Source organism: Anarhichas minor, unplaced genomic scaffold (assembly GCF_050575085.1).
Source record: "Anarhichas minor isolate MPS153535 unplaced genomic scaffold, ASM5057508v1 ptg000062l, whole genome shotgun sequence".
NCBI lineage: Eukaryota > Metazoa > Chordata > Actinopteri > Perciformes > Anarhichadidae > Anarhichas > Anarhichas minor.
Genome location: NW_027466508.1, coordinates 4,632,366 through 4,659,491, shown reverse-complemented (window position 1 = coordinate 4,659,491; position 27,126 = coordinate 4,632,366). Strand labels below are relative to the sequence as shown.

The 27,126-nt window shown below is 44.4% G+C and overlaps 1 protein-coding gene across 1 annotated transcript in view; it reads left to right on the top strand.

The window, feature by feature from the left end:
• Window positions 1–21,123, top strand: part of LOC142933810 (carbohydrate sulfotransferase 8-like) — a 108,831-nt gene extending 87,708 nt beyond the window's left edge. Inside the window, exons 2-3 of the mRNA XM_076078046.1 lie at window positions 18,581–18,618; window positions 19,948–21,123. Of these exons, the coding sequence (XP_075934161.1) occupies window positions 18,581–18,618; window positions 19,948–21,123 (1,214 nt within the window). The remainder of the gene's footprint in view (window positions 1–18,580; window positions 18,619–19,947) is intronic.
• The last annotated feature ends 6,003 nt before the right edge of the window (window positions 21,124–27,126 follow it).

Sequence of the window (27,126 nt, the reverse complement as noted above, 5' to 3'; positions counted from 1 at the left end):
TGTTAACTGGTTTGGATTGGATGGAAGAGGGTTGCGATGGCTTCACTGAAAGGTGTGAATTTGGGAACTGGGAGATTTAAGGCGAGGAGAGGAAAGTTTATTTGTACAGCGCCTTCCAACAAGTGTGCTTTACATAAAAGGCTCTTTGACTAGATATTAAAAAATGATCTTTGAAAAATCAGGAAAATGTTATTCTCTGTGGGATTGTCATTTATGAAGAGTAATTTGATCCACTGTTAATATAAAATACTGACTAGTAGTGCAGCATAATAATAGCAGCCAGAGTCCACCTCCAGCTGTGTTTGACTGTGTCTTTGGACAGCTGACAGAACAACTTTCTGTGGAACCATTGAGAAGATTAATGACGGATATTATAGCCGTATCATACTTCGGCTATTTAAGTTCCTCCAACTATAAAAATGGCCCATGAGTAATTACATCATGACAGTATTGCATCATTGACGGCCATTATTGTAACTTGGCCGCCATAGTCCTTCATATGGAAACTGTGATTGTACAGACTGTAGACTGTGCTGCTCTTTTCCCGTTATAAACTCCCTTCCTTTCCTTCCTGGCATTAATGTAGCGCAATATTATTTTGGTGGAACGGTTGAGCGTGTCATTTATTCATTACCTGGCCAATCCCCGCCAGGCTGAGCCCCAGGGCCGCCTGGCGTGCCCACAAGCCGAGGCTGTAATAAGATTTTAAGTGTCTGTCATTAATAATGCTGCGCTGACATGATGCGAGGCTGATCTGTCCTGGTATGTGGGTTTTGCGGGCCGCCATCATTAGGGCGGCTGGCGAGGCTGTTTACTCCCTCCTCTCTCTAAATCGGGGAGCGATCGGCGGTTTGCTTTTTCGGCTTTCAGCGGCTGTGAGTCCCCGGCGAGTCTGTCGATCACCTGTCTGACAGCTCATCTTCCTGGTAGCATGATGTCACGCTCACTCTGTTGTTCACTTAAGGCCGCCATGGACAGCTCGCTATTATAGGCTGATGCTCGAGACAGATTAATGGCTTAAGTAGTGCAAGAAGATGCTTCCCGATGCACAGGCACGGAGTGGATTCTGATGTTCAATACCGGCAGTTTGTTTCGTCTCACAGAAACACCTTTTACACAGCTTTCTGTTGCACCATTATTCTGCATTAAAAAGGTACAGAGGTAGAATGGGGGGACCGAGCTGCTCCGCCGCTGAACCGACAGCAAAGGTAATCACAGAGCCAAGCCGAAGTGTGATAAGGGACCGTGGAACCGGAGTGTTTTGATGACGTGTTATTTGTGCAGATCAAACACCAGGGGAATTCATGAAAAGAAAAACAAAAAAGAGCGCCAACAGCAACCGAGAATGGCAGCAAATTGGGGCTAGAAATAAGCACCTCGACACTCACCTACCATTATTGTTTAGGATGTTATACGCCACACTAGGAACCGACATTTACATTCATATTTTACTATTTGGCTTTTCCAAATGCATTTTGATGGAGGCGGTTTGGAGTTGCTACATCCCTGCAGAGACGTTGTCAGGCAGTGGTAAAGATGAATGGTGGGCGGATAAAGACAAGTTTGCTGGTCCTTCTCCCGATTGTGGTTGGATTAGTGAAACACTTAAAGTTAGTAAAAGGGCCAACAAAAAAATGTAATTTACAATTTCTCTCAAAGTCTATTTGCTGTTGCAAATTAGTAGTTTGTAAATTGAGTTTCTAGGAGACGAGGTTACAAGATCACAGCTGTGTTCCCGGTAAATACTTGGAAGCTGTTGTATTCTCTAAATGTAAAAATATGAGAGGAGGATGAAGCATAACCATCGGGACGCGCAGTCAAAGAACAGATGTGACTGATACCAGATAAGCATGTGGTTAGCAGGCATTCCATACCTGAATGACTGATGATGAATAATTATAGTGAGGGGGCTGCAGAGGGCTCAAGTCTACCCACTTCTCTTCTTGTTTTTTTTGCATTGTCATATTTGGGTCACATACTGCTCTGTTGCGCTCCACTGGTATTCTGTTTCTTGTTTCTCCTCTTTCTTATTATCCGTTTCTCCCACTGCACCCCTTGGTGTCATTCCCCCCCCCCCTCCTCTCTTTGCTCTGTTCTTCATATATTTCCATCTCGTCTCTTTGTTGTTGTTCTTTTGGTGTTTACACCCAACGCCCCACGTATGGCCCACCAAGGGTTTCTGTTATTGGCTGTTGACGTATCACAGAAACTGAAGGACTGGTACACTTGTTAGGAGCCCATTGTTGGCCGCTGAGCAAGGCGCTGAGTTCAAAGTGAGCCCGATTCAATAACACGGCTCTCCCGGAGAGCCGGGCGCTCTGGCAACGCACCGTCGGCCAAACTCCCGCTCGGCCGGAGCCCCTCATCAGTTGAACCCGCTTTTCATGCAACATCAGAGCTGTCAGTCCGTCGAACCCGCTGAGGGTAAAAAAAACGGCCAAGTTCTGCAACGCACAACAAAACAAGACAAGACGGTACAAAAACAAGACAACAAGACTGTATGAAAAAAGCAAGCAGCCACAGCGGAGGGCTAAGAACAGCTACTTTCACTTTTTCATTGCAGACATTCCACTGATGTTGTGCGGTGCAATGATAGAACAAGCTTAAAGTTTTAGGTCAGCAACATCAAACAGCCAGCAGGCACAATGACGGCGCTGAGGAAAGCTACACAGTTTTAACCCAAGATGACTGGGCGTGGAGCTGAAGTGTACACTTTCTGCAACACACAGTAATGCAAAGTGAAGCTCGGCTGCCAGCAGAGCTGCCGTCGTCCTCTGTTCACCAGCAAATAAGCTTCTCTAAAGCTGCTGGGAAGTGAAAGAAAACTCCATCCTCAAAACAGTCCACTGTTGTGTCTCATGGAGAGATATTTTGTGCTGCAATTTCTCTTTCTTTGCTGAACCTCCACCTGCCTCAACATAGATGGACGATAACAAAACGGCACAGGACAGTGAGTTTTCTCCCCGTACAACTGACCCTTCGCTAAGTCCCGCCCCTCTGACGTAGACTGGCTAATCATAGCGTCTATCCGACAACTATCCGGCTCTCATTGCATTTTTTCGGGCTGGTTCTGAGGATTTCAAAATAGTTATGGTTAAACGTTGTGTAATAGTGATACTCGTCACTCGGAGAGGTTTAAAGGAGATCTGATGAACTCATAGGTTCATCAGAAAGTAGCTACGAAGCTACGCTACGATTGGCCAGCCTTCGTTCAAGGGCGGGATTTAGAGAAGGATCAATTACCCAGTTTAAATCATAATCCTTTACAGGAGTTGTGACTGAAAGAAGTAATCACATCCCCACTGGACTTTTCCCTCAGGTGGACACAGCTGTCAGAAAGTCCTGTTTTTCTTCTTTTTTTGGTTCCTTTCCATCACATCTGTCTCTCTTCTCTCCCTCAATGTATTTTTCAGAGAGCTTTGCTTTCTTCCTTTCTTTCCCTCTTCTTTTTTTCCTTCTCTGACAAGATATACGTTTGCCCTTCCACCCTCGTTCTCACACACACACACACGCCTCGATGCCCACATCCCCTTCTCTCTGTCTGTCCGTCTTATCTGGATCTCTACCAGCTCGGCAGTTCTGGCCCGTTGCATGCCCTCCCCGGGGGAACACAGCTGAACGGAGAGAAAAGAGGAGCACCGCCTAAAGCCCAGCCTCCTTAGCTTTATCACATGCACACGCACACCACCGGAAATGTATGGAGTTATAAATGAGCACTAGTGTTCTTGCAACTTGAATAAATTGCAATTCCCGTGGGCGGGTTTCTCGATGAATCGCAGTTTTCTCAGCATCTGAAATTGCATTCTTTTTTTCAACGACGTGCGCTTTTGATCGCACCGAATCGGAGCCATTTCAACAAACTGGCCTTGCAGAAATGTCAAGGTGTATAGCCTCCTTGTAAAAGTTTTTTTTAGTGAAAGAAGTGCTGCTTGGCAAATTCAGAAAGACCTTGGCAAGCAAGGTGTCACGAAAAAAGTTTTACGCATTCACTACCTGCAAATAAAGAGAGACTACAAGTATTTGTTAATAAATACATCTCGTTGTGAAAGAGCCTCTCATTGGATGACACTGAACTTGTTAATGGAAATAAAAAAGTTAAAAAGTAACATACTATTTATACAAAGTATGATGTAAAATTGAGTATGTAGTGCGTTCGCGCTGCATAGTATGTGGATTTTGTGCACATGAGAAATGTCCGGGTGCGTACTAGACTAGTATGCAGCGTTAGCTTACTGGACGTACTCAACCAACTTAAAAATACATTGCGGCTCTTCAGACTGTCCAACGGTGGACTTCAAGGCAGACGTTTAAGTAATGAACCGCTGGATGAAATCATTACGAATGAAGGGGAGTGACGTTGAGGTACAGTTAGGAGGAAAGGCGCCGGAGCTGGAAAATATTCAATTGAGTTGAAAAGTTGATTTGCAATTTGAAATAAACATTTTTATTGGTTCAACGGTAGCTCGGACCGGTAACATTACGATCGATACGGTCATGTCATGCAGAGAAGATGTGCTGCTTGAGAATACTTTACTGCGGAAAGTCTGCTGGTAATGGCATACTTCACTGTTAATTTACTAGGAAGTATGCAGTACATACTGATTAGGTATTAAGTACGCAGTACATCTGTATTCGATTTAGAACACAACCTCATTTGTTGGACTTTCGTCTCAATATAAAACAGACTCATGGTGTTAAACTATCGCTGCAACTAACAGATATTTTCACTGTCGATTAATCTGCTGATTATTTTCTCGATTAATCGATTAGTTTTTAGTCTATAAAATGTCAGAACATGGTCAGTGTTTCTTAAAGCCCAAAATGACTTCCTCAAAAAATGTCACGCTTATGATTTTTGAATAATTTCCGAAAACATCATTGAGGAAATTTATTATTATTTTTTTTTTTTTGTGAGTGGACAATAGCTTAACTGGACTTTCAAAAGTGTGACATTTGTCTATAGGAAAGCATTAATGAATATTCTCTTGGGATTAAAGTTCTTCCTATACAAATACTACCTAATTACGTGGTACTTTATGGGGAACATCCGAGAATATGTAGTAACATTATGAGGAAATTACAGACCCATAAAATAAAGCATTGCTCTTTTGGGTTCAGAAGAAGGACAAGGAAATAATAATTTTCCATTCTGCAATAAAATTACAAGTTACTTACTGCCAGGTATAAAAACCGTGCAATGCCATGCTCCCGGAGCCCAGTAAGTGATCTATCTTTTTTTTATCAGCTTGAATGGTCTTAATGGAGGCTTTGTTACTGCTTATCAAACTCAGTGCTTAACAAGGCATTACCACGGCTACAGCAATCATGGCAGACAATCTGCCCGCTATCAGGAGCCTGCAGGGCAAACACTTAACTCAAGTGTGTACTCCAAGAGTGAGCACAAGCAAACATACGCACGCACCTGTACGCTATACGCGCGCACACCGGGGCAGCAGCGGTGGGCGGTCCCTGGCGAGGCAGAAACACACTGATGGATAATGACAGGGTTTGACAGCAGGAGAGTGAGCTGAGTCAATCCGGGCACGCAGGCAATGAATAAAAGAACGGGAGTGCTGTATGAATATCCCTCGCTGACTGGATTCCCTTTGATACCGTACTATTCCTGCCGGTCTCCCTTGGTAATCCTGCTCATTACTCTGCGCTGTCCCTCTTATTGTGAGACTGGCAGGAGCAGCCGGCATGAGAGAGGGACAGAAACGAGGGACAGAAACGCGTCATCGCTGGCTCTCCTGGCACCACAAAGAGGCTTTAAACAGCAGTTATGCATTGTCTAGATGATTACTTGAGCATTCTTCTCTCATTGTAAACCTCTCTTTGGTCGACACCAGGCGGCAACCTCCGGATCTGACAAGTGAAGTCAATGTGGAAGTGTCCTAATGGCCATCAAGGGGCGACTGTTTTCCGGTTTCAAAAAGAAGTCTGATTGTATAGACGTCTGTGAGAAAATGACCCTACTTCTCTCTTGATTTATTACCTCAGTAAACATTGTAAACATGAGTTTATGGTCTCAATCGCTAGTTTCAAGTCTTCTGCAATACAGCATGATGTTCATTTAACAAATGATGGTCCATTTAGAGTAAAATAGACCATAAAGCAGAGTATGTTTTAGGGCGCGGCTACCTTTTGATTGACAGGGTGCCTCCGCAGTCCAAATATGGTAACTTCTGTTCCCTGGTTGCAAAAAGCCAAGATGGCAATGGGAAAAATGCCAAACTCAAGGTCACAACACTGCAGTCCACAAACCAATGGGTGACATCACGACGACTACGTCCACTTCTTATATACAGTCTATCGCGACACGCAAGCTCTGCTGTATGAATACGCCTCAGCATCTCATCGGCAGCCTCTATTGATCAAGTTGTACGAAGGCTCCAGTGCTGCTGAAATGTATGCAATGTTTTTGTTGTTTTACTTTAGAAGCTGCGAGTCTGCTCTGTCAAAGGAAGCAATCAGAAAGTTCTGTGAAACCCGCCGGTCATGACACGTTACTGCTTTGGGATTTTGGTTAGTGCCGTTTTGACAGGCAATGAAAACTCGCCGTTTCACTTCTTGCATCGGCTGATAACAAGATTGGCCCTCTGAAAAAATATCAGTGTGAAAGCCGCCAGTCATATCATCCCATTGTCTTTTGGATGCGTCTGCCCCGCCAAGTTGGGCACCATCAGCGAACTTCCAGCTCTGGCCAGCACTGGCTTGTTGTTCACAAGGCCGCGGTTTGGCCGAACTCATCGTTTGCATTGCTCCGGTCTGCTCTCCCGGAGCCTCAGACACAAACAGCTCTGACAAAAAAGGCCAGATGTCTAGTTTGTCTGATTAACCCACTACTTCTTTGGCTAGACAACTAGTGAAATCTATTCCGGGAATCTGACTTGCATTGTTCTTTTTTTACTCCCCCCCCCCCTCCCATTCCAATCGGATGCGTTAAATGTTCTCCACGTCGGTGTCACATTGACACGTAAATGCTATTCCAATTATTCTGCACCTTCTCTGCTCGCTGTCAAATTACCAGCGCTGGGAGCGAAGCATGGCTCTCGCTGCACCTCTCTGGCATTTTCCCTGACAGGGAGAAGAAAGGAGCCCGAGATAGCAGCACGAGGGAGGGCTCGGGGCTCAATGAGCACTTTAAATGCTGGAGTCAGGTAATCAGACAGACTCGGTGAGACTAGAGGAGAACTGTGGGATCGAAGACTTTTTAGCCTCGGATGGTTTTCACATGATTTTCTAGGCAAGACTGTATTTTACGAATACCTGACCAAGTGTTTCACATAGGACAAAAGAAAGAAAAGGGTTGCAAAATGAATTCATGCTTCCCAAATAACAGGTTTTGTTTTGCGTTTTTAAAACAGTGGGCTGCAATAAGCAGCATGTGGCTGCTAAAATTGGTTCCATTGACAGGCAAAGCAAATCAGAGTGCAAAACGTCTTGGGGGGGAAAAAAGCAGAAAACGTGTGAGATTGGAGAATTTTGCAGCAGATTTAAAATATTTCTGGTCATATTAATAGTCAGTATTGTCAGGTTGATGGTTTTTTTTCCCACAATAAGCAGAGGAACGGGCTGGCAGTCAGCGGCGTGTACGCTTCAGCAGAAACAAAACTGTTTCTAAAATGACACCTCAGCTCTAGGGACCTTGGGGCAACAGCCACCTGACATGTGTACGAGTTATTTCAGGCATAAGGGCGTGTCAGTCAATGCGACAGCCCTTTGCAGAAATCAAACACACACACACACACACACACACACACACACACGCACCTCTCATTAGCACAGAGCTGTAGAGGGGTTGAGTAAGTGCTGCTGTGTTCAGACGTTCTCACACACTTCACTGCCTGTCAGAGCCCAACCACACAGAGCACTGTGGGATGAGAGGCTTCTGTAAAGTCAAATAACAAAAGTGTCTGAGAAGGAAACTTTTACAGATTTATATTTTCATTTTATATTTCCAGCGTTGTTACGCCTGCCGCAGTCACAGGAGTTGTAACACAGATTGTTGTAGGTGTGTTGCAGTGTTTACTGTTATGTGCTATTTTTATTGTTCTGCTGGTTATCCAGAACGGAGCTGGGGAGCGGCGCAGAGTGCACACTCACAAGGCGAGCGGAAATTATTGTTTGGAAACTGGAGGCCAGAGGTGATGGGCAGGAGAGTGGGGCAGAGTGGAAGGGAGAGAAGAGATAAGACACTTAGGGGAGGATGGGATAAAAGAACCGTCATCTGGAGTGGGTGGGGTGATGATAATGGAGGGAATGCAGGGGAAAACAGAGGTGAGACCGGAGGCGAGCGAGAGGAAAACAGGAAAGTGCTTAAGGCTAATAAGGAGTTGATGTGCAGGCCTGGAATGGTCCCGTTTCTGCGGAGGGTTGGAGCCCAGAGGTGAGCTAGCAGGCATGTTAAGAATGCACGACGTCACGGCCACTCACTGACAAGACAAATAAGGATGCTCGCAGGAGAGTAGGTCCGGCTCTTCCCAACTCACGGGGCTCTTCTCGTTTCTCGATTTTTGTGCCTCCTCGCCTTCTCCGGCATGGGACCCGGAAAAGGATCTCAGGACTCCGTCATGAAGGAAGTCCCAATTCCTTAAAATGCGTCTCGCAGAGCGAGGAAGGCTTGCCGAAAGAGCTTTAAGCGAGGATACACCGGTGTATCCTCTTTTCGACATCCGTGTCGAGTAAGAGTAGCGTGACACACATCTGGAATAATCTCGTGAGCATGGCCGGAGCAGGACTCATACATTTCAGTTATTCAAGATGATCAAATGCGTGATCGAACTTTCTGCATTCACCTTCTGTGTAGCGCCTCAGAAGGAAATGTTCTAAACGCATTCCTTAGTGACATTTGACCTTGATATCACTGATGTCTTTATCTTGAATAGGCTGCATCCAATTCAGGTGCTATAATCGTGACATGATGTTTACAAGTGCAAGCAGCCGCTAACGTCACATTATTATATCAACCAGAACATTCTCTTGCATTCAGCACTACTTTGCTGTATTTCATGTTGTCATATAACAACATGTGTTGTAGTCTGCAAATATCATACCAAGAGAAGGAAAATAATACTTTGTAGTGACGGATAGGAATGAGTGTTGAATGAGTCAGTCAGTCATATATATATATAAATACATCACTTTATTTGTATAGTGCTTTCCTCACAGACATTTGTTGTGCTTCACTACTAATGTTTATATTTTAGATATAAGTTATATATACACACACTATATATACAGCTTGCGTCTCCCATGGGTGGGACTAAGACGCGAGGAGAGGAGGCAAGGATAGGACTGGAGGAAGTAGAAACTGGGAAATGTGAAAGGCCGATAATATGCGTTTGCTTATGACAGCTCATCAATCTCAGCTATTTACACGTCAGCGTTTCACAACCGCAATCATCTATTTGTGTGAGCTGGATTAGAGGGTTGCATGTCATTTTTAGAAGCTCTATGTGTGTTATCTCAGAGGATTGTTCATACAGGATTAAGGAACCTTGTGATTTCACTCTCTCTAAATGAGCGCAGCCACTAAAAAAATAAAACCACCACACAAACCAAAAAGTCATTGCTAAACCGCAGGGGAGACGCTGCGGCTCCTTATCACTGAGATGACAGTTGTTCAGTTTGTCAAAGTGTCTGCTAGCTGCCAAAATAGTATCACGGTGAATGTCATTCACAACTCCAGAACACCATTGTTTCGGGTTTTTTCTCAAATTAAAAAGGCAGTTTGCTTCTTAGGAAAGTTAACTTTCGAAACTCGTTAAAATTGTCGGTGGATACAATTTTTACTGTGTCGGAATTCTGTATGTCTCTTTATTAAAAGTATATGACTCGTCATAATGAAACTACTGAAATACACCGTGAGCAAACAGATAATATAGGCCAGGATGCTTCAGTGATTTGTCAAAACTGCAGAGATTCTCATCGGCTTTCTCATAAAATTAACACCATATTTTATTGAATGGTAAATGGACTGTACTTGTATAGCGCCGTTAGTCTTCCGACCACTCAACGCGCTTTAACACTACATGTCATTCTCCCATCCACACACTAATGGTAGGGGCGACCATGCAAGGTACCACCTGCCCATCAGGACTATCCAACATGTACACCCATTCGTACACCAAAAGCAATTTGGGGTTAAGTGTCTTGCCCAAGGACACAACAACACGGTCTAGCGGAGCCGGGGATCAAACCGCCGATCTTCTGATTGAAGGACGACCCTGATCTACCAGTGAGACACAGTCGCCCTAAAGGCTTGATTTATTTCAGTTTCATCTTTCGTCACTTAACACAAACTCCATCTTCCTCCTTTCAGTAGCAGTTCGGTACCAAACTTCTAGCCTCACACGACTGTGTCCGAAAAAACAATAACCGTATCAATTATTGCTGTTTACAATTATTATCGTTTCATGAATTAGAGGAATATGGGTAGCGATAGACCGGCTCAGAGTGCCGACGCTTTGGTATTCAGACGAGGTCCCCGTGCTTTACTCACATGTCTGGACTCATCAGTCGCTGCTGTAAACGGCGGTGCTCTGACAGGGAAAACAAGGGGCTGTGTAGGTGGACGTGGAGCTAACTCAAATGAGAGGCCCGGGTAAACAGTGACAGGGCCAATTCCAGTTCCCACTCTCACAGCAAATGGAGGAGATCAGGGGAGCACGGTGGCTTAACGAAGACGCAGAGCAGCATCTGATCGCGGCACGCCAGTGTACCAACAGGTCACAATAAAAGGAGATTTGCCGTTGACTTTGATCTCGAAGAAATAAAGAATTAGAGGGGTACTTTATTATGTCCCAAAGCCAGTGCACTACGCCTTAAATGGCTTTGTAAAAAAGAAGAAGAAAGCACAACGGCTCAAGTTAAAGCAGAGAGGTCACTTTCAAATCAAAGACAAAATATGGTGGATAACAAAAATGTAGTTTTTCTACCCGTTTTAGCTAATTCCGGTCTCCATCTCTTTTAGCAAACCCAATACTCTAAACGCAGACCCTCATTTCAGCACCGGCAGCTGTCCACGGCCCAACAGTGTAAGGAGTCAGCCGGTGTGTCCACGCCACAGTAGAGCGAGGAGCACTCAGTCACAGTTGCTATCGATAGGAGTGGGCAGCGCAATCAGGGGGACAACTGGATGTCATTCGTGTGTTTCATTTCAGTCATCTGAACACTTTGTAGAGGAGAGTAGACGGAGGACACGGCCCTGTGTGCGCTGGTGTTGATGACTGGGAGGGGGCGAGAGTGTTGTCAATCCTTAGTGGTCTGTTGCTGAAACCTACAATAATTGACTTGGAGCTCGGAAATCGATGAAGAGCAGTCTGGCGTGGTTACTGTGACTGTCTTGGTCTTACAGGAGTGATTGCACTTCGAGTCAATTCTAATTATACAGCCCAATATCACAAATTTGCCTCAGGAGACTTTACGATCTGTACAGCGTGCGACACCCTCTACCCTATCATCATTAGACAGTCAAAAATAATAATAATAATAATTGAGTGAGAAAATATTTGGTTCTTTGATAAAAAGGTAAAAGGTACAAGCTTGCATACATTAAAAAAAAAACTATGGTAGGGTAAGGTATAGATGTAAACTACATCTCCCAGGGTGCATTTTGACAAGAAACAGAGTACAATCACTGAGCTTGTGTAATTCTGTGAGGTGAAACCACAAACAGCGAGTGGAGGCTAAAGAGGTTGTGGTCACCGTTCAACTGTAACGTCGAAGCGTTTTCAATTTGCTACTGCTCTGATTCGCACCTCGAGGCTCATGGGTATTGTAGTGTTTGGGCCCCTCCGCCACACCACAATAAAAGGACAATGCATGATTTCTCAGAAAATAACATTAGGGTGATCACTCTGAGGAGGGCACTGGCCTAAATGTTTGTTACACAAATATATGAAGAGAGAGACTCATCTGAAGTGCTAATATAGCTTGAGTAGATTCCTGAAACATGGCTAGAAGTGTTAATACCCAATAAAGAACCACTTGGTTTTGGGCCCAATTAATCCTGTGGAGGGTCAGATTTGGGATTATAGTATAAATACAGTAAACGTCATGGAACTCTCTTTTTCACAGTCTCCATCCTTCTATTTCACTGCCTACTTCGTTCACACAGCTGCCCGAAAAGTTGGTCAGAACCGCGCCTCTCTTCCCAGTGTGTCTATGGATACATGAAAGTGCATCGCTCCTCTCATGTCATCTGCGGCTCTGTTTATCTAGCGGTGCCTGTAAATTCCAGGACAGCATACAGCAGCTCCGCCTGCAGAAAATTTCAGGCTTTTATCCAGAAAACGACTTTACAAACTCTCCGCTCACTGCTTGCACTTTTTCGGGATCCCACTGGCCTGCCCTTGTCACTGGCAAAGACTGAGGGAGTGGTTCACACACGGGGCAGCACTGCAGTGTGTACTCGCCGAGGTCAAGAGCTCTGCAGCATCTGAATAAGATATGTGCCAATTAAAGCCTCCTGCACCTCGTCTCGGCCGGGATAATTCACTTAACCCCGGGCTCGCAGCTGACAGGTAGCATTTGTTTACACGTCCCTCCTCATGCAAGCTGCCAGGCCCCGTCCTCTACGCGGTATCAAAACAAGCCAACTCCCACCACACCCGCCCTCTCTTTCTCTCTCTCTCTCTCTCTCTCTCTCTCTGACTCGCTGTTTCCATGGAAATCTGCTGTGGGAAGTCTGTGCATCTCCTAACCTTGAACGTACCAGGGTAGCGTCGGCTGTGAGAATGTATTCTTGTCAAAATGAATTGTCATGACGGTAATCAGTGCCGCGTTTGATACCCCCCTTCAGCCTGACTTCCTATCTGTGTAGTTCATTATTTCCCCTCCTGCTGGGTTCAGCACCCGGCGTTCCCAGCAGGAGGAAAGGATTTGAAGATGGAACAGAAAAAGAAGCCCAAGATTGGAGCAAATTAAAATATGAGGCGGATTATCACAGCCACCTACGTTATTGCCTCACGGAAGCGGTTTCTCTCCATCATTAAATGCAGTTTCCCTTTTTTATTACTATACGGCCATTTAAAGGGGGAAAAAAAATCCCATTACCTCAGTTTCATCATTTAATCTTTCTGAGATATAGCAGATATTTTCTGCAAATCGCCTTTAGAACAATATTTTTAATTATATCATAACTAAAACATTTAATCCAGTTAATATATACACTGCTTCGTAAGGTAACATCCTTAACTAATACACAAACTCATACACGGGAGTGGTGTTATGATGAAAGTGACGATGCATGAACCGAGCAGCTGCGCTGCCTCAGAGCAGGAAAGAGTGCTCTGAAAACAGTGCAATCGTGTTAATGCACCAGCCGTCTTCTACAGTGCCCAGTATTTCATCTCACTGGATGTTGATACAGTCTTTGTATGCCTGGCCTGAGCTAAGCAACAGACAATTACGAGCCAAAAGCATGTGTTATTTATGGTGCATGGAGGGCACATTGATTTAACGTGGCCAGCGTTTGGAAGTAGCGCGCTCAGTTTCATTTGAATTCAAACTAATGATCCCTGGCGACTTACTAGTCTTCCCAACATTTGACCTTATGTGGGGGACAGAGGTGGAGGGGGAGCCTACACGCATGGTGTTGTGGACCCTAATGTAATATATCGATTTCACTAATAACTGCAAATGGGTTAATACACACCTCTGGTAACACCTCACGTCCTCACACAGTAACAGTCAACTACTCGCACCCTCTTTCACTGCATCAATGTACAAGTCATGGCACCACTTCACCACGGGTAGCTTCATTACCTACAATGTAAAAGGAGCACAATCATCTATGGCCTTTATTGATGAGCACAAGCAACTAAAGCCACATTGACAAAGTCCAAAGGAATCAAACTTAAGTCTGTAATTAATTTCACCCTGTGCTTGAAACCAACACAGACTAATAAGGTGTCAACAGGACACAGAGCTGGAAACAGAAATGTCAAATGAATACACGAGGTATCACCACGCACCACGCAGCAACAATGAATTGGCTTTGTGATCCGGCCTGAGAAGAAAACCTTTCAGCTGTGATGCTTTACGACCTTTGTAGGTGGCGTGTCTTCTGATGCCAGTTGCTTGCTCGCGGCCATGTGCTCCGTCAATCAATAGTCCAGCAGGCTGGACGGAAAGTGTGATAATTCACGAATTAAGTCATGAGGGTTATTGTGTGAAAGGAAATGGAGCAAAAAGTTTTAATTGCCAGAAATATCAGCACCTGGCCAAACAGCCCTCGTAATATTATATTCTAAATATATTTGTTATTATTACTATGAAGCTATATCAATGTGATTATGTCAGCAGCATTAAAATTTTGTATTCGGTCAAGGTGGAGCTAATTTGAGTAAATGTACATACAGAGTAGTTTTATAAGATGATCATATGTTTCTGATGCATAATGTTAATCTGCCATGTAAGTAGTGATTATAACTGTCGGATGAATGTAGCCGGGTTAAAAAGTACTTTAGTTCCTTGGGAAATTAAGTGGAGTAAAGGTACAAACCAGCACGAAACAAAGTACTTAAGTAACGTACAAGTACCTAAAGATTGTGGGGTAACCTGTAGCTTTGGGGTTAGGATGCTGACCATGAACCCCAATGTTGGACCGTTATATCACTATCTCATTTCCTGTCATCCCCCTGTAATAAAATGCCTAAGACATTCTAAAAGTACAGTACTTGAGTAAGTAAGCACTTGTACGTAGTTCCCTTCCACCAAGGGGGACTGGACATAAATGGTGATGTGCAAAATTGTCCAATATTGACTTACTTCCTCAGATCCTGGGTCCGAAGTCATGACCCTGTGGAACTGACTCTTGATTGGACAGCAGTCAATTAATCAAATTAGAGCACAGGCCTGGAGGCATTAATCTCTTCTAATGCTAAATCCTACTGATTGATTCTGGTGTGGCGCCAGGGTTCCTATTGCTGAAACAAGTGGGAACGACGTGCTTCTCCGTGTCCTGGTCGGTTGTTTTCGTTCACAGGACATCGTAATTGCTCAGATTTAAGATGTGCCGTTGATTCATTCTCGGCCAAACCGGTGCTTTGAGCTGTGGATACTTAAGAAATCCTTACAGCTTCAAACACAACACAGCCCTCAGATGATTATACACACAGATTTCAGATCGCCCATGTGCGGTCTTCAGAGAGCGTCTGCGAGCACCCCTTCATTCTCGATTCCTTCCCCATCGCCTCCTGCTCCTCCTCCCCCCTCCCCCCAGCACCTGCTCTCTCCGGCCGAGTCCTGGAGGATTCCAGCGCTGACTGAATCGTTGTTTTATCTCCACAACAAGTTCAAACATCAATGGAGGCAGAGCTTGAAACCTAATACCTCTGTTCTCTCCTCTGATAAACCACCCCGGCGTGCCAGAGCGCTCTATTCCCACACAGAGTCAAGTGGAGGAGGAGGAGCGTGTGCGCAGAGTGCAGGTGTGGGTGGTTTTGTTGGGTAGAGAGGGGAGTGCAGCTGGTTGGGGTCACGGCGGCTCGGTGTGCTGAATGACTAATGGAAGCTTTATGGCGGTGCAGCACTCGTTTGAATCCTGGGCTGGAGGGGGACACGCCTCGTCTGGCTTCCGGCTCCCCTCCTGGCCCTCCAGTCTCCGGTTAGAACCATTTAACGAGTTCTCCCCGCAACACAAGGGCCACAATCCTTCACTTAATAAGCTCATTATTTCACATTGTTTTTGTCCTTTGCTCCTCCTCGGCGGCGGTGGCAGGGAAGAGGGTGTTTGATGTGTTTCTCTGTCAGAGAGGGTCTTTGAGAGGGAAGGATGATAATGGATCCGCTAATGATGTGGCCCTTGCTTACATGGTTCCTTGCGGTGACGCTGGGTCGTCTGCATGAATATTCAGAGGCTCCGTCCCGGAGGGAGAGGTGGCAATCGAGGTTACTTTGGAGGACAAACAGGGGGCGCTTTGAAATCGGCTTCAGTCATCAGCAAAATGACAGTGAGGTACCTTAGAATCAGAGCGGAACTGTTCAGAGGCCCTCTTTGAAACTACGGTTTGAGAAGTGGGTTTTATTTTCGTACGAGTTTACCAGATCCCTTTAGAGCGTCTGAAAGAAGACACAAGAGTTTGACATTAAGTGTCTGGGGATGAAAACAACTTCAGCTTTATTGGTTGACTGTTTTCTTGCCATTACCCAATTCCCCCCTTTGGTGCATTTATCCTGAACCGCTCCATTAGTGCTGCAGAGAATCCTTTTTTGTGTGAATGCTACAGTATGGAGGGCTGCACCTAACGGTTATTTTCATTGTCAATTATTTTCTTGATTAATAGACGAGTAATAGATTAGTCTATAAAATGACACCCTCAAATATCTTTTTTTATTATCATAGAGTAAAGAATTCCTTTGAAAGAGGCTAGGATCAGAGAATTACTCAAACTGATTAAACGAGTATCTAAATATTTGGCAACTAATTTAATAGTTGATAACGAACTGATTAATCGTTGCAGCTCTATATAGTATACAGTAACCACACATCAGTATACAGTATGAACCTCTAATGGGTTTATTCCGTACCAACTACATCTCTATGTGGAACCACGCCGACCAATATTCTGCATCTTACAGGAAGAAACCTCCGTGCAGCAGTAAAAATCAATAGCATAGTTATACTGAGTGGAATTGACTGAGTGTGAAATTGCAATCAAACGGCAACTATTACCCTCGCCCAAATAGATACTACAGAGATAAATGATGTTTACAAATCCCCCCCTGAAACTCAGTTTACACTGTTATATTACTTGTTTCAGTTGTGCTCTTATCATGGAAAAATGTTCCTCTCGTGAAATGTAATTTTGGCTCCCTACTTGAGAGAGCGATGCATTTTCAGAGCCAGAATTCGCTCACTGTTTGCGAGCGTTGGTTCAGCAGAGATTTATCAAATCAAGAGGAGACATGTCAGATTCTAAACAACTTTAACAAATTGCTGAACGGGACCACCGAGTGTCCAATGTGCTCAGTTCAATGCCGATTTGACCTCGTTTCCTGTTTCTCAAAACCTTTGCAGAACGAATGCTTGAAATAAATGTCGAATATCTAACCAAATACATGCTTTCCAGTCCTGAATTCTGTCAGTGGTTCAGCAGACTGGCACAATAATGGGTTTCAAATGCTGCCTGAAGGTGCGACATGGAATGGGGAAGTGCGAAAATGATGACACCAACAGCTGTGACAAACCTGTAACAACAGTCAGACGAAACACCTCCTAGAAGGAACCAATTAAACCGTTGGAGATTTCAATTACTACCTCAATGGGCTTTTCGAGATCAATAACCGAGCGTGTATCTTGACTAGGCGGTCATGGCCATGGGGGGGGGCTCGTACCGTACCATCAGTTTAGAGCAGCGGATGCCGTTGCTGTTGTCGACGCGTTTCCCTGGCGATGGCACCTGTGTGTGTTGGGATGAATAATAATTTAGTTTGCCCTGCGATGCTGTAAACTGATATCAAAAGATGCTCATCCTACATGAGCTTTCATTTGGGGTTATGAGATCAAATAAGCACAGCGGCACCCAGACAAGATTACAAAATGTCACACGCCGCCTCCTTGGCCCGCGCCCGTTCGTATTTTCCCTCCTCCGCTTCTTACGCCGGTGTGTCGTTCAGGGAGAATGAAGACGAGGAAAGGATTCGACGTGCTGAGCCAGGCGGCGAATGCCGGGCTCTCCGGAGCATGCTACTCTAAATCAACACTGCATCTGGGTAACGCGTTTTATTCCCTCCCAACCGAGGCGTGTTTAAGTGCGAGATGGGGCTCTGCAGATCTCATCACTTAGGAAAGGTTGTGGCCTGCATCTACAGCCCCCACCGCCATCCCCCCTCGCGCAGGTTCCTATCACTTCCACCCTCAAATTGGAAGTGACAGGCCACTCAAGCAGAGGTGTCTTCTCTTGCGTCTCTTGCCCCCCCCCCCCCCCCCCCGATCAGCAGCTATGCAGCCCCACTCAGAGCTGTCAGCCTGATTATATATCAGAAGGATGGAGAGGAGGGAAAGGTGGGGGGACCTTAGGAAAGGAGATGTCCAGCTGGAGACAGACCGCTAAACACGTCGTCTGTCCGGCTGCCGCACATCTGCCAATGCACGTACCACCTGTCCCCGAGGCTGCCACAAAACCAATCTGTACGTCTCCATCACTCTCCTGCTGTCCTCGAGAAACTCAGCAGACCTCTTCCCTCCGTCTTTCCTCTGGTTTTGCAAAACTACAACTCTGGTTCTCTTTGCTGGTTTCTTTCTGTCTCGCTCCCTTTCTTGTGTTTTTTTTTTTTCCTTCCCCTGTCTCATCCTCAGTGCTTGCTACAGGGAGCGCAACTCATTTACCAACTTTTCATGCCTGTGGCAGCTCATTACACAGATAGAGCTACCTGTCATCCCTCGGTTAGACTAGTAGAGCGGCTGGGGATCAAAAGTAGTCCGCTAAGTGATAGGAAGCGTTCAATTATTGGGAGCCTCTGATGTGTCGGAGGCGCCCAACTCTCATATGCAAGGACAGGGAAAAAAATAAACATGTTTACTTAAAGGCTGATTTCCGTGTCTCTTTTCTCTCTCTCTCTCTCTCCCCAGGCGTGAAGCTTAGAAGCGCTCCACGGCAGTCCAGAGAGGTACGTGTTTACTCCGTTTCTCCCAAAACACAGATCCCAACTGTTATCTACTGCTAAAAAAAAGGGGGGGGGGGGGTTGTCAGCCTTGTTCCTCTCAGCGTGTCTGATAGTATCTGTGTAGAGAGGCTGACCTCACACTGTGCATTCAGCCAGTCAGACTTCACAGAGTGAACGGTCCCAGTCGAATCAGGCCTCGGTTCTTCACGGTGTGATCACACCTTACTTCTTCCACAGTAGAAGATTCCTTTCTTGTATTCACCTTTCTGGTTAGTTTACATCCATTTCGGATGAATGGCGAACCAGCATTTATAAACACACAAGTCGAACGGATTCATAGGAGGCACATTTTTTCCATTAGGGTTTTTAAAACATAATTTGTGGACGTGCAAATTTAGCATTTTGAAGCCAGCTCCTGTGTTTTTGGACAGTAATTTGTACAAGAACGGAATTGTTCTGATGTGCCCGAGCAAAACTCAATCAAGCAAAAACGGCAGAGGGTGAAATGTGTCCTTAATTGCCACAAATTAGCATTACAAAGTCACGGATAGCTTCAAGGTTCAGATAGATGAGATAAGAGGAGAGGGAGCCACATCGTGTTTGACTCCGAGATGATCCGTGAACTAGGTTTCTATGTCGGCGCTGGCAGTGCTGTGTCTGCTCTCGGCTGACCCCCCGCTCGCTCTCATCTCTGCTGTGATCGGCAGCACCAATGAGAGACCTGCATCGGCGCGAACCCCCGACGAACGTGACGTCTGGCGTGTTAAGGTTGCTGCTCCGTGCTCGCCTTGCACATTAAAAACAGACAGGGAGGAGCCTCCGCCTCCTTTTTTCTCTCCCCCACTTTCCCTTCCAGATGTCCCTGCAGAGGAAAGGATATGGCCATTTAAGTCAGGAGGGGGGATGAGCCAAGATTCATGATGGTCTCGTCACCTTGTCTGTTGTAAAATTAAAATTATACATCCAGTCCATTGGCTTTATGACGCCATTACGGCGTTTAATTGAAATAAAATGTCAGAATGCATAATGGCCTTGGTAATCAGGCAGTAGATGATTCTAATTTACATTTCCCATTAGGTGTTTATAAGACGTTTATTTGGTATTAGATACCAGTTTATTGATAGGTCGTGGAAGGCATTGGGAAGTGTGTGACATTTACCTGTAACAAAGTTAGTCCTTTGTTTGAGGTGTGGTGAAACAGCACCATCAAGTGGCCTGTGTGAATACTGAAGACAGCATGAGGGGTTTAATGTGGCTGCTTCTGGTAATTCAGCCCAGATTCACCACCAAGTAGTAATCCTATGTTCTTGCTTCTTGTTCTTTGTTATACAGACTCTTTCTACGCAGGACAGAGAGAGGGGCAAATCTGACAATTATCAGGACCGAACCGAAGGCATCTTGTCCAGCCCGATCCCTCCGATGCAGTTCCCGCACTTTGAGGCGAGTAAACAGACGGCTACCCCTGGGTCCCGGGAGCAGAGCAGACAGGCGTCCTCCCCTGGGTCTCGGGAGCAGGACATAACCCTCGTCCATGTCTCTAAAAGACAACGCAAACTGCTGAAAACAAGTCCCCCAATCCACCACTCCACCAATAGTGATTCCTCCTCTTCTTCTACATCCTCCTCCTCGGTTGTCTCCCCTTCTGCCTCTGGCTCCTTCACCCCCGACAGCTGGAAAAAGCTCGGTGACATTCAGATAGCACGCCGGCAACTGATGAAGGAGATGTGCGCCAAGTACAAAAGCAGCATCTCCAAGACCATCACGGCTCATCACGTGAGAAACCTCTTCGTGGAGGACAAGTACAAGTTGCTGTACTGCCAGGTGCCCAAGGCGGGCTGCTCCAACTGGAAGAGGACCCTGATCGTGCTGGCGGGCCTGGCCCCCAACGCTCAGAGCATTCAACACGACACGGTCCACGAGGGCCACTATCTCAGGGAGCTTAACACCTTCGACCGAAAGGGAATCATGCACCGTCTGGAGACCTACACCAAAGTCATGTTCGTCCGAGAGCCCTTGGAGAGAATGGTGTCGGCTTACAGGGACAAGTTTGAGAATCCTAACAACTACTACCACAACCTGTTCGGGAAACCCATCATCTCCAAGTACAGGGCGAACCCGTCCCCAGAGGCTTTGAAGACGGGCAACGGCGTCACGTTCAAGGAGTTCGTCCAGTACCTGCTGGATGTCCACCGGCCCGTGGGAATGGACATCCACTGGGACCAGACGAACCAGCTCTGCAACCCTTGTCTCATAGACTACAACTTTATCGGAAAGTTCGAGAACATGGAGGAAGAGTCCAACTTTCTCCTGCGATTGACTGGCGCTCCGCCCAACGTCAAGCTGCCCAGTTTTAAAGACAGGAACCCGGCCGACAAGAGAACCTCCGTGAACATCACACAAAAATACTTTTCACAGGTCAGCACGCTGGAGAGACAGCGAATCTATGACTTCTACTACACGGACTACCTGATGTTCAACTACACCAAGCCTTTCAAGGATTTATATTGACCGACTCCGATCAACTCTTGAAACACAAGTCACATTCCACTTCTGCATCACTACCATGACAGAAATTTTGACATAAAGAGGCTATAATCACATGCTCACATGGATTTGCCTCGAAGCAGAGACATCGGAGAGACTAAACAGTCTTCTTGATTCCACAAAAGCTGCTTTTTTTATGCATAGATTTCTACCAGATTATCTTCATTTTCAAACAACTACTGTATGTGATAAAAATATATCAGATACTCTAAATTGTCCTAAAATCAAAGTTATTTATTCACTACTAGCACATGGTGAGGTTGAAATTATAAATGTGCTTCTTAAAAAAAGAAGTTTATTATTGTTCAACAGGCTTTAAATCATGCCTTACTGTGAGTCAAATAGGATTTAGAAATGCATTTTATGGTTTTATTCAACATAGGCGCCGCATGGGTGCAATTTATTACAGTTTCTAATCGTATTCCTAAAGTCAGAAGTGATTTAGTAGCCCCCATGACCTGCCCTCTAGAATAATGATACCAAAACATTTATGAATATAGGTGCTTTGGTTCACCTCAGATTAAGATCTGAGTAATGATCACCACAGTGTCGTGCAATTTGTTCATTCGGACTGGCTGCAATTTAAATATTGATTCATTTGAAATATTTGCATTGACCATTTGACTCACAGGTGGTCCAGGCATCGGTATACCTCTATGTATTAATGCATACTAATACAGATATTTAATGTAAATGGTTTTATTGAACATGAATCGTAACACGATGAAACACTATAAATAGTAGAAATCTTTAAAAATGTGTCAAGTGCTGCCCGCTCAGAAGCTGTGTGCACCTATTGTAGCAATTTTTTGTACTTCTAACTTTTGTCGGATAGCTTTGTGCTTTGGTCTAACACATACATGTGCTGTAGGTCCCCCATCACTGTTGAGGTACTTTACTTGGGTGGCTGTTGTTAAATGCAGGACATCCAGATACAGAACCTTCTATTGGTGTTACAGACTTTCTTATCATTCACTTTATAGAGTCAGACAGCGTTGGCAAGCAAATTGCCGAAATCAAAGGTTAAAAAAAACACAGAAACAGATGTTTGGACTTGGTTTCATGACCGTCTAAAAATGTATGATTTGGACTTTCTTTTAAAAAAAGAAAAGAGCGCGTCCACACTTATCACCCTATCTCACTAAACACCTACTGAACAGACATCACGTACAAATCTCACACTGTCAGTAACTCCACATTCTGTATGTATCACATCTACTCTAAACCACCATATAGGCTCCCCCCCCCCCCTGACACTACTGTGTACAATTGTATTATGGGCATTCAGATGACTATCTATTTTTCTATGTATTTCTAAAATATATATATATATATATATTTATATTTATATATATATATATATATATATATTCTGTGCTTATGGTGAAGGTATGTTGATTTCCTTTTTGGTGTCATTTGTTGTTCTTTCAGTAATAACGGTGTAGTTGTCACGTAACAGAAGAGTTTCTTTCCAAAATACAGAAAATATCCACCAGCTGAAAAATCACAAGTCTAACTGTCAAGAAACTAAATGACTGCAAACATTTGCGCTGCCAGGAGAAAACTCAGCTTGACTGATGAATTGATTCCACTCGGTGCTTCGGAGGTAGTGAAGCATTTTTCTTTTTACGAAAATGGATATTCATTTTTGGAAATGATCTCGTTAATGTCTTATACCTAAACTGTTTGGTCTGTCACTATGATAATAGACCCTGTACAGATGAGCTGCATTCAACCTTGTTACCCATCCTGGCTGTTAGCAACCCCACTGTGTGTGTGTGTGTGTGTGTGTGTGTGTGTGTGTGTGTGTGTGTGCGTGTGTGCGTGCGCGTGAGTGTGTGTGTGTGGTTCTGAAAGAGATGTCTGGATGTTTTACAATCTTTTTTTTTTTTTTTTTCCTGCTTTCATAAACATCTACAGACATTGCTAAAAGACACAAAGGTAAAGTACAGTTTCCTATTTGTAACATTAACAGACTGCTTTATTCCCAACACAACACCCAGCTGGCACTAAAGTCAGACAACCTTGTTTTTTTTCTTAATTACTTCCTGACGCAGGTCGGGTCACATGTAAATGTGCAACAGTGGAAACTCCACAACAACAAAAATAATTGGCAATTCTGGGGTGCTGAGCTCTCAAATCTTTACATTCAGGCTCGGTTACAACCCTTTGGAAGATTGGACATGTCTAAGATACAATAGGATTTATTATTAAGGTAAAAAAACGAACAGAACCATTCATCAGATGATCATGTACTGTAAATTTCCAACGTTGTATTGAGTGAATAGAAACCTAATGTAGGCTTTCTCCAAATGAAAGTTGAGTTCAAATCTTCTTGGTTCACAGTTAAAGCTTCTTGTACAGTGAGTGCGGTGTTAAAGTGACTACATATGATGACTAGCACACCAAAATGATGGATGCAAATGAGCACATGTGGGGGTCACATTTACACAGAAATACCTTGAATGAACAGAATACAGAGTAAAACTAACTTAAATCAAGATAGCAAGTCTGGCTAAGTGGGTAGCAGTATATTTTTTTATGAGGGCACGATGCAAAGATGAACTAACCTATGGCTAGTCTCCTATAAAGCAGCAGTCACTATTCAGCTATACGCTTTGCAGCTCACTGGAAATGTGCGATATTGTAACAAAATACTTCATAAAGAGTCGTATTTGCCTGTGAGGGAGGGGACATTTCTATCATTTAAATCTATACACAGTATAATCAACTTTTCAAGACCTTTAACACTTTTGGTGGTAGTACCCTTTACGCGGTGATGGTGATCGTATGAACGTAGTGTACTGTGTTGGCTTTTGCAATTCCAAAATCTAATCTTGTGGTCAGATTCTATGTAGGTATAGCAGATATCTGGCCAAAAACAGCTACCGCATTATGATGAGTATTACTGCCCCCCCTCCCCCCCAGCTAATAAAGTTTTCTTGGTATGTGGGTGTTCGGACAGATTTAACAAAAGCGTAACTACAGTAACAAGTGAATGTATAACTGTTTATTGTTGGTGCAAAAGTGTATAAAATATGATCTTAAGCCCTTTGCCTTATTTTACACTGCCAATCAAATGGTGTATTTCAGGAAGACATACTTCAGGAGGTTATTATGTCTGACTGATGAGTGTCTACTAATAAATTGTCTTCAGCATTTTCAATATATGTGCTGTTTTTTCCTTTTCCTTGCAGTTGCATTGTCAGTTTGATTGTCTCTTGTCCGATGTGGTTTCTGATCATTGAATAATACGTTAACGAGCTCCGGGATGAGAATGAGTGGTACGAGGCTTTACTTTGGCTCATTGTTGATCTGCAGATTTGTATTTGTGCCTTTTTTCATTATGTTTTTGAAAGCATTCAAAAAATACCAAGCGTCTGCAGCCATGCTGCCGGCTCCGGGAGGCTGCAGGCACAGTGGTGCTTTGAGCTAACGGCTAAAGTTGGCATGCTAACATGCTCACAATGACAATAACATGCTGAAGTCGGATGAACATTTAACATTTAACTTTCACGCGCATCTACAAACCGCTAGGAAAACGCGGCGCGCGGCACAAGAGAGGAGCGCACACCAGGTACGCCGTACATCACGGTGTGAACTGGGCCTTAGCATGTTCATCTTATTGACCTATAAGACCAAAGTATAGAACAAGTTGAAATTTTAACCTGATGGTAAGGCCAAATTAAAAGTCAGGGGATCACCAAAGCTATGACAATTCATCCCAGGTGGGAGATGGGTGTCTGCACCAAATTTCATGGCAATCCATCCAATAGTTTTTGGAACATTTCACTTAAAATGTCAACCTCATGGTGGCAATAGAAGTTTTTTCGTCGTACTCGTATATGACAAATTATCATTGCTTCAAACCTCCTCTGTGATCACTCATTTCAAACGTCAATACCGTTTGTTTATTTTGTCTGATGATCATACAATAATGATGTCATCTGCTGCTGCAGCAGCTTGGTAATACCTGCTGGTCAACACGGTATTTATGAGCTGCGATCAAATGTCCCACTCATTCTGGTGTCGCAGAACACAAACAGAAAAATGCGGAAACGAGAAAGACTATATCAGTGATCACAGAGAGCAGGAGGAAACAAGCTAGGAGCTTAGAGAGGACACTGCTAACACGTGTTGCTGTTTTTTGTGTGAAGACAAAGTCGGAAACAAACGGAAATAAATTTTAAGTCAGTCACCAATAAATACTGGAGTTTATACACATTTAAAAGTGAATTTCATGCTTCAGAGATGCGAGCTACTCCGGCAAAAATAGACCATGACGACAGCGGATCGTGAGACGATGTTCCGGACACACACGCGGCCGTGACGGCGCCAGAACGCGGTGCCGCCGGATCCTGTGTACACTGAGCATGAATGAAAATCTGCTGGTGGCGCTGGGAGAAAGGTCAGTGGGAGTCATCCTCTGGGGACTATGAATGTGCAAAATGGAAATCCTTCCAGTAGTTGTTCAGATATTTGAGTCAGGATGAAAGTGGTGGACCAACCGCCTGACAGGCCGACCAACATTGCATCCGGGTCTGATGGCTAAAGACAAGAAGATTGTTACAGGCTAATAATGCACGTCGTGCGAGTGCGTCTGTTGTGCCCTTAAACATGGGGAATAGTAAGGGGTGTAGAAAAGGATGATCTGTATCGAGTCTCACATTTCAAACAATGCTTACAAAAGCCAGACATAAGTGCAACATTGTAACATTACTAGCTTATATGCTAACAACGACAGAGTAAACACTACATTATACACGTAGAGTAAACTCTACGGCTGGACCCATTGACTGTATAAAATATGGACGTTGTCTCTGTGATGTCACCCATAGGTTTCTGGAGAGAAAGTTTAAAGGGACATTTGAAAAACCGTAGGAACTATATCCCTCAATGAAACTGCTCTAAACAAGGTCTGCGGATTGTCTCGAGTGACTTGTCATGATTTCTGGAAAGAGTTTTTAAATGTAGTTGTTTTGGCACTTTGAGCAACACAGGTCGAGTGCCATGTAGTCCCATTACAATCAAGAGACATCCCTACGCTCGATATCTCCAACACAAGGCAACTCACGCCAAAACAATCTACTTTGATAAATAGCACAACAGGTAAGAGGGAAAATGTGCATTTTTGATTTTAAGGATGAACATCTCAAACAATATACTATTGCGAAATGAATTTCTCTAATTATCAATCACCAATAACCAATCAATTAGACAACAAAATCATATATATGTTCGTCGACTACGAATGTCATTGGTCGAGTACAGCCCTAGTCATTACCTTAAACGGGGGGGAACAGCAAGGGAGAGGTATGAAGAGGACACACAACTTCACCTTCACTCGTCTGGGTGAGGAAGAGCAGCGCGACCCCCTACTGGAGCCCCGAGGCATCAGATCAAAACGCACAATTCACACACACAGGCATGGATCTGTATCACCCATCTATTAGTCCGTCCCGCTGGCTGCATGGTCTCAGTGACCAGTACTAATCCACATGTAACATCTAGAATGTCCTGAAAATACACCATTAACCAAGACAAGAGAATCATTTCTGTCACATGACTACAACACCTGTCCAGACTCATTTTCAGCCTTTATTTAACCTTCACTGAGAGCATGTTATTATTCAGCAGCACAGACCTGATATGCATGCATAGAGCTATTCAGTACAACCACAGCATGCTTCTGTTGGCCAGGCTTCTTTACAGGGTTGAAATGGAAGTTATAAAGCTCCACAGACTGTCAAATGAAATGAAATCAGGGGTCAGTAGCAGTGCGCCGCTTATAGCTCATTCGTTCTCAGCAACTGGTCAATATCAAAAGATATCACAGAGGGAGAACAGAGCAGAGCCCTGTATCAAATGTTGACCAGCTTTTAAAAACTGTTTTGCTGCCAAGACAACGGTTTCCATTTCACTTCAAAAAAAATAAAAGAAAAAAGAAACCCTTTCTTTATGCTCTCA